Raw genomic sequence first — 17,297 nt, forward strand, 5'->3', positions numbered from 1 at the left:
TAAAAAGCAAGCGAGTGGCAAGAACCGATGCAAATCCGCTGTATAGGATGCGAAGAGTAAATGCAGGCAAATAAAAAGCAACATTTTCAGGTTCTTCATTCTATAAAACAATCTTGCATCATTTTCTTTTTTTCCTTTTTTTTTTACCTTTGTCTTTTTCTCGGAGGGTGTTGATGTATTTCAGAAGCTCAGCATTGGCCTGGACACAGTAAACCTCTCTGGTCTGCAGGCCTCCTCCACAAAGCCCCGTCAGGTTGCTACGTCGACGGTCCTGCTGGCTTAGCAACAAGTCGACCCGGCAGTCGCTCCACTCTGTGGTTCTCCAGGTGTACCTGCAGGGATGGGTGGAGAAGAGTGTGACCGAGTTCTGTGTGGGTGTAGTGAGGTGTAGAAGTGCAGCACATTTATCAGCTTGCAAACCTAACTTTGGCTCATAAAGATGTGTTGCATACATGTGTTACAACCAATATAGTCCTGTTTTTCTCAAAACATTATGAACTGCACTTTTTATTTTACTGTAGTTCAGTATGCATAGTGTGCAAGTCCTTCCCTAGATGTGGAAAGTCAGTGCACAGTTCAAATGCACCTCATTCAGCTTCTTCACCACTGCTCAACCATCAGTTTATCCCCATTTATTTACACAACGGATGAAGGCTTGTGATTTGTGTTTATAATGCCGAATGTCTGAAAACATAATCGTGATCTGGAGGTCACAGTTTACCAATCCTATTATTTATCACAGTAAGGCCATAAAGTGGCTGGAGAGTAATAAGTGTCAGTGGACACAAAAGAAACGGAAAAATAAACTTTGCAAATGTGTCTAAAATGTTGGTCATACGAGTTTAATTTCTGGCAGAGATGATGATTTCTAAAAATAAAATAAAATAAGCAGTCCTACAGAATCAAATGCTCCACGATGAGAGCAGGAATAAGTAACTTGGCAGCATGTGTGTAAAGATGGTATAGGATGAAATTGAGGGAATAAAGGCCATCTGTGAGCCTACGCTTCGAATTTGTGCGTGTCAGATGTACTAATATATCTCCATATGCTGTCTCCTACACACACACACACACACACACACACACACACACACATGCACAAACGCACACACGCAGACACACACACACACGCACACACGCACACACACACACACACACACACATGCACAAACGCACACACGCACACACACACACACGGGCCATCCAGCAGAGCAAATTAACTTGGTGATATGAGTAAAAGGAAGTCAACAGGAAGCATGTGCAGCCTCAGTTAGGTCGACTAGCAAGCACTTTGATTTGACTGTGTTTCAGCCTGAGCTCTACTGGAGGACAGAGGGAATTCCTGGTGTGTGTCGCACTGTGGCAGGGTCTTAACAGCAATGTAACCAAGGAGGAGGACATTATTACAACTTAAAATGCAGTTGCATCCCTGTGAGACATGAGCGCCTGTCAAGTGCTAAGCTAAGAAACCCACATCTACACTTCCACTCAAATTTAAAAAGCCTCTGCCCCCCCCCCAATCATCAGGAGGAACTCACGTGGCACAGGGCGGAACTCCGTCCCCCTGAGGCTCACAAGACTCTGACTCCTCCAGCGGTGGGCACTCCGCCCCCCCATCCACAGGGAACTGGAGCACCTGTCTGCTCCGAGTGCGATTTCCTCTGGGGGACTCTGGGTCCGCGCAGGTTTTGGAGCAAGGGCCCCATTCCGCCCAGTCGGTCAACTGGCAGTCCTTGGGGAGGATGCAGGACTGGACGGTCAGTGGCAGGTCCCTGAGTGTGCAGAGGCTGGAGAAGGACAAAGAGGAGGGGGTATGGTTATGAGATTGATCTTGGAAGAGTGAGACGTGCATTCATGTTACACAAAGCAGGATGTTTATTTAAACATACACCGGTTTCCTCTGCTTGGAACCCAAATAAAACTACAAAATGTCTCATACTTTTAATTGAGACCTTGTAGACTGGAGAATTATCCAAGAAACAGTCCAGCACATAACCCCCTGCAAAAACCACAACTTGTCATTTTTACATCGCGATTGTTTTACGGATTAAACAAACGAGATATAACGTGTTAATTAGTGAGCGTTGGAGAAAATGCTAGGCTGGTTATTTTCAGTTCCAGCCTGCTAAGCTAAGCTAAGCTAAGCGGGGGGGGGCCTCATATATAGCGTGCAGATAAGAGGGTGGAATCGATCTTCTCATCAATCTCCAACTCTTGGAAAGAAAGCAAATAAAGCGTATTCCCCAAAATTTCAAATGATTTCTTGAACTAACCATGATGTAAAACAAAGAAAGACAGTAAATCCTAACATTTTAGAAGCTGAAACCAGTAAATTTTTGGCATTTTTTTCTTCCTACATGATTTAAACGATGATTGTTTATCAATATTGTTGATGATGAATTTTCTCTAGATTGACTAATTTATTGATCGATTCAATTGTTTCACCACAGCCCTTCCCCACCTGCGCTAAGTGACAACTCTAAGCTCTAGAATGAAATGAAAAGTATGCGAAGAAGCCTCACAACTCTCCAGAGGCAGATCTTTTTATCCCTTTGTTATGTTCTTGCATCAACTGGTCACACAGCACATTTGCGCCAAACAGAGCTGTGCAGTGTGCAGCTTATGCCGCCTCATTACAGTGAGGTTTAACTCTTTCGGTTTCCTCTCTCTGCTATCTTAATGTCAATGTGCCAGGATGCCTTAAAGCCATCGTTTATGGTCTTTGAACACCTCGAAGCAACAGATATGCGACGCTACTACGAATGCACAAAGCTTCACTTCAAGCTCTCTGCCCTTGACTGGTGCCGCGTTTTGTCATTAGCTGCTCTCATTACCATACACGCTGCATAATCAGTTTTACATTAAGAGTAAAATAGGAGTGGCGTGGCATGGCGTGTATACCCGTCAGTCTTAAGTGTTAAGAATGCCAAAACAACCTCTGATCAACTGTTCACACGCATCTTTTGATCATCTAAATAGCATTTAGACGTAATGAATAACGCGTCCTCCTTGGGCCCCTTTCGAATCATTAGAAATTTGTTCTAACTAAAGCCGACTGCTTTCTGCTACTCAGTCTGGATGTCTTTCCCCTTGAGGCGATGCAGCTGACGAGCTATTAGTGCTAATTACAGCTCTGCTTCATTTAGAAACCTCTCATTTAGACGTTGCCACCACAGTTCACCTCCAGCAACTCAGACTTTTGGTATAAATGAGGAAATGTATGAGGTGAGTAAGAGCTGTGTTTTTTTCCCCCTTTTTTTTCTTTAACTGCTGCATCTTTGCAGATTAAAACACCTCTGCAGTCTTTGAAGTGGTACTGAAGCGACACTGTGAAAAATCTTAGTTTTGTTTTTCTGCCAAACACGGTCGGTGTGCCGGCTCGTTTTGCATCAGAGAAAAACAATGAGGAATATAAACAGTGAATGAGATGCACTGAGGGTGATGGCTCAGATGGAACTTCTTGTGTTTTAAAAAGCCCCTAATGCAGCCAATGACCCATTTTCGCTGCAGATGGATCTGTTGAGTCTTTGCCGTTTGTTGTGTGTATGCCCGCGTATTTTTTGTGGAGATTTCAAAGTTGCAGAAAGAAGTCATTATTTCTTCATCTCAGTCATTGAGACAGAATGAGGACACAATCATTCTCTATTTAAATAAGTGAGATGATGTCTGAAAAATGTTTAAGCCTTTAGGTTTTACACAGCAACTTGCAACAATGGACTCCAAGGGCTTTCAGACAAAATTCAGGCAGTCAGAGAGTTTTCATATTTAAACACTTGGATGCTCGTTACTTGAACTGTATTAATCAAAATAGTGTGCCGCCGAAATGGTCTAAAAACATAATTCTATGTGGGTCAAGTGATTAAGGAAGCCTTTTTACAGCTTTAGACCCTTGGAGGGGGAAAAAAAAAACAAAACGTTGAGCAGAGAAGTTGTGCCAAAAAAGATGAGAGTCAAAATTACAGCACCACATGGGACCCTCAGCATTAAATGCAGTGATGTAATGTGACTAACCCCCCTCAGTGGGACAAAAATTTGAAAAATGCTCATGATGCAAGCCTGACTAAGAGGACAGACACAGGCAGAAGAGTGAGTTGTAAGAAAGTGGCCTGTTTGGAACGAGCCGAGGACTGTGGAGAAAGTAAAAGCCCAAAGACAGATGTTCATCAAACAAAATTGGAAATGAAGTGAGCAAGATGTTCAGAGAGTGTCTGGCTAGGAGATGACTGGGTTATTGCTTCACTGGGAAGTTTGTTCCACTTTTCCGAAAGTGGCATAAACAACTATGAATATTTCAGAACAAGAAATAAACAAGTCAAGGATTAATATTTATGCTCCTAAGGGCATGTGAGTTGTTTTCACGGTTCCTTTGAAATATTTGATCCCAGTCACTGCTGAGAGCTTGGCGCCAACAAAGCATTAATGAATAGACTTAGTACATAATTAATCAAATCTTAGAGTACAGTGGCTTGTGACAGATTTGTGATGTGAATGGAGGCTCGCTCTACTGACACTGTCACTGATTCTTTCCTGGAGATCAGAGACCCTACGAAAGACCCGAATGCAAGTTTCTAGGGAGCGGGGATGACATTTTAAGTTACTGTCAAGGCGAGGAACAGAAAAAGAGATGTTAGATCCACAATAACACTTCTTTAGAAAAATTACTGACTGAGTTACAGTCATGTAATGTAGAAATCAGAGGGCTATTACGAATAACATCAATACATGTTGTCACAAAACAACCATAAATCACTAATTACCATTTAATGTTCTATAATTTTTTTTCGCCGAATCAATGAAGCAATTTTGAAATTCCTCCACAATTACGTTTAAGTAGTATCTAATTAGAATTTGAGAAAGGGATCAATCCGTGGAGACTCTGGAGGGCTAAAAGACTTCTTTTGACAGCCAAATAGTGCAATCTGGGTTTAGGAGTCAATATAGTAGACGTGCTCGACAATAGGCATTACAGATCTGATTTCATTCTTTATTTGTTTTCCTGGGCCCCATGCAAATGAGGGTCAGCCCTTCTCTAGATCAGAAGGTGGTGATGGAAGCTGAAGCTGTTCGGTACCTTCCTAAAAACCAAAAACATTCACCACAACATCTGTTTAGCTATCTAGCTAACAACAGCTGTCTCCACGAACTGACTTGACTGGACTATGAGTGAGGCAAAAAGTGCACGGGCTCTCACTTATGCCGCTCCTTACCCTGCACAGCTCTCACAGTCGCAGGAACCTGATAAACGCTAAGAAAACATTTTAATGTCATCTGCAAGACCGCATGTGTTGAAATCACTGGAGCTGGTTTTTCTTCCCGTTGCTTTAATCAGCCGTGGGGAAAACCGAGCAATTTCGCTGTCATTTTCAGTGTCACGTCAGCTGCAATTATCACGGGGAGCGCTACCTGCTTTTTCCTCAGTCACCGCAGGACTGGACCCAGACAGCAGTAATGACTGGATGGCAAATTACTGCCGGGAATTGGCACAGGGAGAGAGCGTTAGGAAAAGTTGCTGCGTATGAAGGAATGTCATATAGGATGTGTGTCAGAACAGAAAAACACTTCCTCAAGCGGGACGTGTGTATTCCTGTTATAAATGCACAAGTGAAAGGATGAGATGGAAGCACGTGGATGATGATGGTGATTTCCTGTTTATTCTCCCTTAGGATTGTATTGTCTCTCTTGTTTTGAACCTTTGTTGCTTTATTTTTCAGATAGCCACTGTATTTCCGTTCGCCCCTCTTGTTTCTGTATTTGGGAGGGGTGGGCTTGGGTATTCCGCTTGGGAAAAGGCTGTATTTTTTTTGTGATGCGCAGTACCGATGCTATGTTTCCAAAAGGAAAAAAGAAACCATATGTGGTTACCTCCATGTTTACTGACACAGTTATAGCTAGTAGGAGAATGATGTGTCATGGAGAGATGGATGCATTTACACCTTTTCGATTCTGGATTTCAGTCTGTCTCTAACACTTCTTGGTTGCATCCACACTTGGACTTTTCGATGTTGGATAGCGATCCGATCCTACAAGAGTCATGTGTAAATGCGGTAATAAAATAATGAATGATAACAACACTAACAAGTCAGTGACAATATTTTTGCTTGACTGATTCTGTGGGAGAGACTTTCGACATCGGCCCAGCCTGACACTTACAGTGTAACAATTAGACCGTCGTGTATTTACCAAATGCACTTTCCAAACAGAATATATTGTTGATATCTACACGCCTACGGTAAGACTTTGCGTTAATGGCGCCTTCCTCTCTGCGGACTGGTGGCAGATTCGTTTCCTGGGTGTAAATGTTTGATGTGCATGTCAGGCAGACTTCTGCTGAGAAATGGGTGGGAATTGAGAGCCATTTGATCTGTCTTATTATCAGTCAGAGAGTGTGACTTTGTAGCTCGCAGCAATAATAATGTCAGGGCAAGAGGTTAGATCCCACTTGGGTTTACCAAGTGGGATCTGCACTCATACAGTTACAGCTTGTGTTCTGGATAGTAGGCCCACTGAAGGCATAATTCAATTACCTATTCAAGTAATTATTTGTTTGACGGAGCTCCAGTTTTGTACGTCACGATACTGCTTAAAGTTGACGACTTGTTTTATCTCTCACAGACAAGGGATGCTTCTTACACACTTGATTCCTAAATCATAAACACATTTTTTCACTTACTCCTAGTTTTGGTTTTGAAATATCCATCACTTGCATCTCAAAATGTTGGCAACTTAAACGGAAACTACATTATCTGCGTGACTTGGTATGTGACAAAACATCTGTCTTGTTATTTGGGTGAAGTGAGCGTTTAATATCCCTAGCAGTTGTATGCCTAAAACCTTTAAACACAGAAAACAAACCTTCCCTTTACTGTTCCCTTCGGAAGTTTTACTGTAGCAATTTGACTTTATGCCTTAGCAAGAAAAGCATTTTACACGTGACATTTTGAGTGATACTTGATTCGTTCACTTTTTCATGAAACACATCATTACACATCCACTCAAAACCAGAAAACAGAACCCAGAAAATTGCCTTATTTTAAAAAGTATCACACAAAGTTGTGGCTAAGATTGATTTCACGTCATAAAATGAGCTGCTTTGTCGCATTCATCCTTGGAAGTTGACATCAAATACACTGTGGTAGTTGTGCTTTGAGGAAAGCAAATTTGGCATCATGTACAGCTATTAGAAACCCGGTTAAATAAGGACCAGTACACCTAAACATCAAAGCTACACAGAAATATGAGAAAAATAAGCTAGATGGATAGAAACACAGAAAGGAATATTTAGTAAATGAATAAATACTCATATGAAAAAGGACAAACATATAGATGAAATTAATACACTGTATGAATGCATCACCTCTGTTAAAGGCCTGTAAGGTAGGAGGTGATTGTCTTAAAGTTAAACAAATAACATCAGTGTTCATTCTGCTTTTAAGATATAATTTTGGTGGATTTCTCATCATTGCTCTTGCAAGAAAATTAAAGGTCTATACAATTTAAGAGTGCTGCAGGAAAAAAACAAACAAACATATTACCTTGAATGTCACATTAACATAAAAATATTGCCACTCACTTGCGTGCCACAGCGCTCCCATTCCTATGTATGCAGGTCACATCCCGAGTCTGGTAGCCCACCTGGATGTCCCAGAATGGACTCTCTTGCCGGTTGAGGCGGTTTCTGGTTCGTTTCTTCTGGATAAGCTCTCTGGTCTCTGGATCTTTCACTCCTGCCCGCTCCCTGAGCCCCTGGCCTTTACCTTTCCTGCGCTTGGCTTGTCGTGCTGTCCGAGTCTGCGGGAGGGCGCAAGGGCTCCACGTTCCAACCCTGAGACTGTACATGCCCTCTGGACCCGTGCAAGGCCCTGGTTTACAGGACTGGAACTCAGTTAGGTTGGGGCAAACAGCGCCTCCAAAAAGTGGAGGAACCAGCACACTGCGGACTCTGTTCCTGAGGCCTGTTCCACACGTTTTCGAGCAGGATGTCCATGGCGAATACTCAGAAACCACACAATCCTGGGGGCAAGGGATCAAACATGCCTGCTCCAGGCGAGGCTTGGGCTCAAAGTATTCACAGATGGCATCCTCTGCTGGAGAGCTGTCAGACTTGAGTATGCAGCCCACCTCCCGGGTCTGAATGCCCTCTTCGCCTCCACTGCATGTGAATGGCCGTGGGGCCCCAAAGGTCCTTGCCGACACTGGCACGCACTCATTCCAGGCACCCAGTTTCCAGTCATAAAGGTCCTTGTGCCAGTCACACACACGGAAACAGTTTCTCTGGTTGGAGGGACGCTGGCCCTGGTCACAGTTGGTGTGGAGCGTTGTCCAGCCTTCCACATGGGCACACCAGACTGCCCGGCTTTGGCTGCCACCCGGGCCACAGTCACTACCCATGCACCTTCCCCAAGGACCTGGGAAACAAATGGACAGGCTCAAAATTACAATGGCGTAACATATGAAACAATAAACCATTCGGCTTCAGATGTAACTCCAAGCAAGAAAGTCTGGTGCACTGTAAGAAACCTCTAGAGTAAATAGCTTTAACACATAACAAAGCACAAGCAAAACAGACTGAAGAGGAAACATCCTAGCCCTTATATCAGTTCTACTTTACGCTTGAAAATCAGAAGAATAATGCTCCTCAGATTGGGAAAGTTGAGAGATTGCATCAAGGCGTATTGTTGGGTTATGGATCATTTTAAAATAAAACAAGACATAATTACACAGGTTGCGAATTGACTGGAAGTGTAGAATTATCAAACATCCTGTAGTTAAAGTAGTAACGATCAATGGAGATCAATGATGCCATTTGAAAACTCTTATGTTCTTTTAAAACAGAAATCCATATTATGCAAGCACCAATTAGTCAAACACTTCAAACGTCTAATACCAAAGAAAAACGGAGGCAGTTTACTTTAGTTTGTTGCAAACTAAGGAAAAGCATATAATGCATCTTCAAGGATGACACAGTAAATTCACAGGCTCTTGTAAAATGTGTTGAAAAGCTGTTGGCAACCCACAGCAGGTGCTGTGTGAGTGAAGAAAATATGTCAAAGTCAATTGAAATAATCTGTCACATTCTTTTGTGCTACATTTAGGCCAGACTCCACATTTCTTGGTGCACGGTAAAACCTGTCTGAGTGCTACCGTGCTACAGGAAAGGGGAGGGATGATTAGGCAATGCAAATACGACGTGCAACTGTGGGGATTATAGGTGATCAAAGACAAGTGTCTGAAAGCCTTTTTACAGGGGCCATGAGTAATCTGTGGCATTTATCAAACTCTATTGGCAACTAACAGGAACTGCCACAAATATCAATAAAATGTATTTGTCTGTACACAAGTCTCTGGCAAAGCCTCCCCTTATCCCCTCTTGCTAATTGCAGTAGGGATTCAACAAACCAAGAACAGGACTGGGGTAGTAAAGAGGTACTCATACAATCACACCCAATCACATATTTGTTTTAAGTAGAAAATACTAGCAATTCTTGGCTCACGAAGAAAGCTTTTTAGCCTTAAAGGATGAAGCTGACACTATTCAATAATTTTTCTTACTGTCAACGAATCCAATGAAAAGACCAAAACAATAGCCACATGTTCTTTCACTACAATGAACATTGGCACCGTGGTTAATTTTGAATCAATCCCACATAGACCGTAAATTCTGCGGTAAATACCCACTAGTGCACCAAATGTGTATTAATCCATCACTGAAAATAATCTCCAACAAATGCACTATTAATTCCGGTTTGATCTGTAACGCGTGCTAAAAACCACAATGACCATTACCTAGCCTTTTTAACACTGAAACTATACATTTGGAACCCATTTTTAAATAATTACATCTTCATTAGAAACCAGTTGCCTTTGGACCGAGTTCCACAGACTGGGTAGGGGGGTCAGAAAGTACTGAAACTAAATAACACAGTGTTTTCGTGGGATTTGTTATCAATTAGAGAAATATAGAACAACACCAGCTTTATCCTTTAACACCTGAAATGTTTTGTGATGCTGATTGCCTTCTCATGGTATTGTCCTAAAATCATTTACTGATATGTTGCTCAACAACCCTATCAACCCAAGGCAGATGCACAGTATTATGTTTGCTTTGTGTTTATCTATTGCTCCTCTACAGAAGGTAAATATCTCTTGTGTCAAATACTAGAAAGCTCATAAACAGATATTTGCACTGCTCACGTGACTAAAAGACTTAGCTACTATTTTATTACATTTAAGCTTTTAATCACAGGCCTTCTGGTGGTTTTGCCTTTGGTGGTTTAACTTTTCAGTTTTGACTTTAAGCCTGCATGGAGTAAAGTCGAGAAGAAAGGGCCTATTTTTGTTTTTCTCCCCAAAGAAAACTTAGCTCTCACCATGAGAACTGTCTTAACCCAACACAGCTGCTACTCCAAGCAAGTTGAAAAACACCAATTAACACAGGGTGGCTGCACTCACCCTGTTATCCAAAGGCTATTGATACTACAACGGAGTGGAAATGAGACTAATAGCGTAGCTTCAAATTTCACCTCACATTAACCTCTTAGGTAATCAATTGTTTTAGCATGTGGCCTGGGGCTGATTGGACCCTTGGTGGGCAATTGGGCAACAAGGGTGAGGGCAGCTCACACTGACCCACGGCCATGCAGAGTTAAAAATCAGAACGGGGCAGACAATCTGGAGCACATTTCTGGCGATCATTTCCTCTGATGGGGCTGACTGGAGCCTTGTTGCTGATCTCAGCTGCTGATAGTGTTGACAGGATCTATCCTCAGTCAACACGATGCTGCGTTCACAGGAGCCTCAAACCATGATCTAAATGACTCACTGCTGTATCAACACACTAGATCAATGTCCTACGATTAATTGATTTGTAGGTTTTCTGGTCATCTATAGCTCCAGATCATATCATGCTACTTTGTACTTAGTGGTTTTTAGAAACTGTGGTTAAGAACAAGAGTATGAGGGTAAAATACATTCAGCATTCCCCAGACGAATCCTATCAGGTGTTTGTCTGACGCCATATACTCTATGTGATGTTTATTTTTTTAATCCAATAACAGAAAAAGGTGTCTTGGAAGTTTTTTCTTCACAACACAAACTGACAAAGACACACAATGTTATTTCGAGGCCTGATATTGACTTTTAAGGAGGAGAAGAGAAAATGCAGTGGAGAAAAACACTCATCCAAAATCTAAAATGCAGTAGAATTAGACAGGTTGTCTGGTACCAAAATATAACCCCTCCCATCCAAATCTAAGCCATCCAAGATAGAAGTTATCTTCATCAGTACAATTCTCCAGTCCAGCCCTTATGCTCAACACTCGCAGCTCGGGAATGTGGAATGAAACAAACCCCAACAAATATGGGTCACAATACTTGACCCTATTCAACCCTGATCTAAGGTAGCAAAGTAAGAGACCGGTGTGTTTTGTGTCTTGTCCTCTTATAGATGAATCCTATTCTGTTTCTGATATCCTATATGACATGTTTTGTTATGTTAGATCTTTGCAGCTGTCTCCAAGTTTTGTCCCACTGTTTAAACAGAAAACTCGACATTTGCAAGCATGCGCACGTTCTTGCAGGGGCTTGCATAGATTGCGTGTAGAGAGCTCAGACCTGTGCAATCTAAATGTAAATTTAGTTTTATTTTTCGGCGACAAAAATATCCTTTCTCAGAGTGTTCATTATTATAGCTGATAGTGAATTGACTGATAACCTCTGAAGGCTTTGCATTGCTTTCAGATTTTATGTTGAACAGGAGGCACAATCACATCAATGCTGTGTGTAACTCAATCAAAAGTTAGTAAGGTAAGCAGGCATTACTCAGCTCTATAAATACTGTATAGAGAGACAAAAAACTCCACAAAAGTGTAATATGTATGTAAATGTAATAATATTTCAGAGAATATATGGTTCCTTTTGTGTGTGTGCGTGTGTTTAGGGTGTGCCCCATCGTCTAACAGTAGTGTGCTGGGACAGGCTACGGACCCAGGAGCCCTGGATGATCACAGGATTAGTGGTTAGGATAAATGCAATAAAGCCTCCAAATGAAACGACAAAAATGTAAGCTTCTGTCCAGAACGTCAGGTGCAAGTGTTTTCTGATTTGACACCCCTATTGGCGGGACAATATGATTTGCCACTGCCTGCCAAAACCATTACAAATGACTATTGAAAAAATAAAGTCAGTTTTATGATGTAACAATGCTACGGCTCTGATTTGGTTAAGTTTACGCACAGAAAACAACTTGGTTAGGGCCGAGGTAAAGATCATGGTTTTGTTAAAATAACTACACACTTACGATTACGAAAGCATCTGGGTTTGGATTAAAATGAATACTTCGTTAAGGTTAGGAGACCTTCGTCATGGTTAAAAGAGCCTTTCGGGCATTTTCTTAACTGACTGATGCTGTTATTTCTCTTGGGAGAATTGTGTTAATTAAAAAAGGAAGGATCCTTTTTACATTATTAATATCTTTGATACCAGGTGTGACAATGGTTAATCAATGCCTTTTGATTGACGGGTGTCAATCGCAGTCATGAGTCATTGTTTTTCTCTCCTGAGCATATATGTACACTTCCGGCACAGTGCACATCCACCTTTTCCATCATGTGCTGAAATTCAAATTAAAACATGACCTAACAGATTCTCCATTCTCTCCAATGCTATTTAAAGTAAAACCTCAATTTGTTCATTCTTTGGAATGTACCGTATGTCCTTCTTTGATCAATGTGATACTGGGACTTGTGATAGGTGGAGAGTACAAATGCTGTGATCAAAACGCTCTTGGTTTGTGATATCTACGTACTATGATTGGATCCTAGGTAGAATAATCTGACTCGGTATTTAAACTCAGCACCCTGGCAATACATCTGAAAACTAGACAGTTCAACTTGAACTTGTGTATCTGGAACACTAAATAATAGTAGAGCATAAAAGTGGCTACAGCTTTGCAAGTTGGAAACTTGTTTTGTAGTTGTTGGAAGTGTCTGCTCAGCCTAATACCTCCTGTTCATAATATTTGCTTCAGAAGGCAAATTAGAGATCCGTGCATGTCTGGAGCAGCGACCTCTGTCAATGCGTTTGTGTTTGTGCTGTATTTGCTGTCACCGCAGCACAGTAAGAGATGAGCAGCACACTGGAAACAAGAGGATAGTGGCCAGAGGACCTGTTCTGATGGTAAATTCATGAATGAGGAGGAACATGTGCTGACATTATAATATAAAATAGAAAAATGTTTAATTTAGGAATTTATAGTAATGAAACGTGCTGATAATTACAGTGTAGTTCGAATGAATCAATTGTTAAACAATCATGAAAAAACCTTTAAATGGTATATTATGATTATATATACAGTATATAAATATAGTTCTAAACATTGGCCTCTAATTATAAAACCCAATGGCCATATTGACACTATATTCCTACCCATACCTCTGCTTTTATTTCATCTTTCCTCTTATAATGGGATAACTTAACTGCAATGACCATAGAAAAATAACTCCTTCTTTTCAAATACATGCAAAAGAAGTGACCTTCACACACACTTTAAAACCAGGGAGCCTTAAGGCCCTATTGAAGTTTAAAAAACTGAAAAGTCACCAAAAAGAATATGAAAAGTTCTGCAGTTACTTTTGGCTAACTCAACTTCAATTATAATAAAATTAGCTGTCTTCTGTTTAACTCTGGGCCCCATGGATCCCTCAAACAGGTCCCCTGGTAGTCCCCGGGCCCCATAATGAGGACCCTTGCTTTGAACAATATATATGGACTGTAATGTCCTCACTGTCGGGCTGAGAGACTGATCTCTGACTGGGCCTCGGGTGTCTATTTAATGAACAGCTTCTTTGTCCCCACAGGGCCAGCTTCACTAATGAATGGCTCACTGTGTAGCTCTCTCTCTGTTTCTGCTTGTGTTTGTTTATTATTTCTCAAATCCACAGCATCTCAGTCTCGCCCTTGAAGACAGGACCCTTTTCTTGACGGGGTCAGGGTTCATCTCAGGATCATCTCGCCCGTCTGGCTGGCACTTCTCTACAATCCTGCAGCCAGTAGTTGTGTCTTGACTTCAAATTAGTCAGCCTGTCATTTATAGCTTCATGAATAATGTGGAATGAGATACAAGGTGGTTTGCTCAATCAGTAAAATGAAGTTTTCGTAAAGCACGGTGCAATGTTGAGTATACAATACCTTTCCACTTTTAGTGGAAACATAGCTGCAGCTGAACACTGTCAAAATCCTATATATAGTAAATGTGTATCCACTGTTTTAGCACCATCAAAATTGGCCAGAAATGAGGTTCAATTATTCCTTCTAAAAAACACATAGGTTCGAACCATTCGAACATCTACCTTTGTGCATTATGTTCATCAGAGGGCAAAAAAAATACAACGAGAGACATAACAACTAGGCTGCACATTTTCAAGATGTGCCTTCAGGTTGCTAGTACTGGAATTGTGGGGCCAACTGTACCTTACATAGCTCGCATACACCGTTAACCTAGAGGTTCCACAATTTTGCCGTCTACTGACCAAAATCCGAAGTATTTCCAAATGGGGCTTTTTAGATTGAATCACACCCTCCGCAGCTTAGTTGGGTTGTGAGCTCTCTGCCATAACTACCACACGGTTGCTGCCGAATTATTTGCTTGTTTGCTTGCTTGACCCACATTTCATTTTCAGTCCACCAATGTGACACTGTGTGACTCCTGTCCATCAGGCAGTGCATTCAGTGCAGCGGCTCAGGCCCACGAGAAAAATCACAAAGACGACAGCTGCCCCCCCCCCCCCCCCACAATTGAATATAAATTTTCACCATGAAATGGCTGTTTTGTTTTTTTTAAATTATATAATCTGACATAGAATATTCGTTGACTGACCTACACAGTATAATGATGCACAGTGTGAAGAAGCAGCAGTCTGAAGTTAAAGGTAATGTATATGTTGGTTAAGCCTCAGGTCTCTAAGGATTGGCTCTCCCACACAGTTCCAGTAAATGAAAATCAGTTCCGTCAACTTGTCAGATTACATCAAAGCTTAGAGAGATGATTTGACAGAGGTCTGATTTTACAGATGACAATATTTAGTTAATGCATACAGCTGCGTACAAAAAAAGCCTCCTTTTGGTGTTTTTATAGTGTTTTAAAGGTTTCGTAAGAGCCGGAGCGAATCATCCGAACGCTCCAGTGAAGCTTTTTTAATGAATTACAGAATGTTAATGGTGTTTTCAATCTCATTCAAACATGCCTGAATTGATATATCAGTTCCAGTTACACTGCAAGATGTCAGTTTGATGACATAACCTTTTTTGGTTTCAAAGCGTGACTGCGGTGTTTCAATCTACTGTATTCCTGCCGTTTTTATGTTGTTAAAAAAGGCGACCTCAAATCAAGTTTCGGAATGCTCAACTCTCTTTGTAGCTTCACAGTTTAGACAGAGTTAACCATATGAACTACAATGTGATAATTGCATGTTTGCATAGCCTTTGGGAGACGTACCGCATTGAACTTGCCATGTTGAGTCACATTGAACTCAGCAGAGCATTTGTTCGCCAACAGCTACAAAACAAATCTGTTTTGCATGAGGCTAGGGCTAACTGTGCATTGTTATTGTGTTTAAAGAGCACAGCCAGCCATAAATACTGTTCTCAGACAGATAGTGTTGCCATTCACAACATCCTATTCCTTATGGAGCACGGTCAAAAAGTCACTATTCAGCACCAGTTGATCAATAGCCTTTTGGTCTTTATGGGCCAAAGTGCTCATCAAACGTTAGCGTGGAAAAGAGCAAAAGTTAAAGGAGAAAGGAAAAGGACCAGAGGCTAATACTTAACATCTGAAGGAATACTTTGAGCAGCTTAGCATTCATGGATGATTGTTAACCCTGGCCTGCATTCAGTGTGATCAGCGCCCTGGGCTATGCGGCACTAAGCCACATTAACTAAGGCACACTTGATCTAAATTTCATTAGCTGTAATACCGTGATTGTGCTTGCATGGCTTGAAGGAGCTTCTTTGATGACTCTTTACTCATCATGTCCAGCACCTAACTGCGAGGCAGGCATTTCAACAAGTCACACAATGTTAAATAGGTTCCTTTTTTAAATCTTTGCTCCTCTCCACATATGGTATATTCCATATTTACACATTACAATAGCAACAGTTTGCTATTGACAGTAGTACAATCCCTGACAGCAGTAGCCTTTGTTAAAGTACATGAATCCTTTGAATGAAATACTGAATATTATATGAAGCTAATTTAATTGAAGTGGCTCAGTGTATCCATGTCATTCAACCATCATGTTGATCTTGATATGGTGTTTACTCATATGTCACTAGGTAACCTGCTGCACCAGTCAGAATTTGCTCATCATTCAGCTTTAAAGGATAGGTCTACATTTTTTAAATCTGTCTTAACACAATACTCAAAGGGTAAACGGACTGCACTTATATAGCGCTTTTCTAGTCTTATCAACCACTCAAAGTGCTTTACGCCGCTGCCACATTCTCACAGCGCTTTTCTATACAAACAAACACATTCTCAGCCGCGGATCGAACCACCTCCCTTCTGGTTAGCGGATGACCCGCTCTACCTCCTGAGCCACAGCCGACCCGTATGTACATGGAGTTACTGGTCATTTGATATAATCATTCCTCCTGTTCATACTGACTGTGGGGAGATCTATTCCCAATGCTATTGCAATGTTTCTTCGAAACAAGACTATGTCAATACCTAGTATATCGCTGGACTGTCCTTCATCTGTTTGCTTCTCTTCTACTCTCTGCGCTCACATGTACAGTATTTTAATGCAGCCAAATTCCTAATAAAGCTGTTCTCATTTACATGTTTTCCTTTTCCTGTTGTCAGACAATGGAACAAGTATGAAATAGTAACTGATGTCAACCGGCAGTCACTTCTAAGCCATTTCCAAGCTGCTGCCCTGCCCTGTTCAAATCATAATTTTATAACAGCAACGTCGTCTGACAAAATCACCACACACATAAGTTAGAGACAACGGCTATTTTTACTTGTAACATGATCACTCAGATTGAAAGTTAGAAGCTCATTCACGTCTACGCAGCTATCGTGCCTTCAGTTGAAAGAGATGCATAGAGAGGTGCACCTTGCACTCGTGGGGCAATGCTGACAACTCCCTTCTACAGAAAGTAGCTAAGGTTTGTCCAAAGAAAAGTCACTAAAAGGGAGTGAATAGTTGCAAAAAATCTTGCGACAAAGGCTCTAAGTTGTCAACACTGCCTGTAAACGCCCCCCTGATGACGCAATAGAAACCGTTCGCATCTGTTCA

General features: G+C 41.5%; 1 protein-coding gene across 1 annotated transcript in view; it reads right to left on the reverse strand.

Moving 5' to 3' along the window:
• The window catches only part of LOC120784035 (thrombospondin type-1 domain-containing protein 7A), a 134,925-nt gene that overhangs the window by 77,679 nt on the left and 39,949 nt on the right, over positions 1-17,297 (reverse strand). Inside the window, exons 2-4 of the mRNA XM_040117452.1 lie at positions 7,571-8,405; positions 1,539-1,787; positions 148-332 (exon numbers count right to left, since the gene is read on the reverse strand). Of these exons, the coding sequence (XP_039973386.1) occupies positions 148-332; positions 1,539-1,787; positions 7,571-8,405 (1,269 nt within the window). The remainder of the gene's footprint in view (positions 1-147; positions 333-1,538; positions 1,788-7,570; positions 8,406-17,297) is intronic.

This window comes from Xiphias gladius, chromosome 22 (assembly GCF_016859285.1).
Source record: "Xiphias gladius isolate SHS-SW01 ecotype Sanya breed wild chromosome 22, ASM1685928v1, whole genome shotgun sequence".
In the NCBI taxonomy this organism is placed as follows: Eukaryota; Metazoa; Chordata; class Actinopteri; order Istiophoriformes; family Xiphiidae; genus Xiphias; species Xiphias gladius.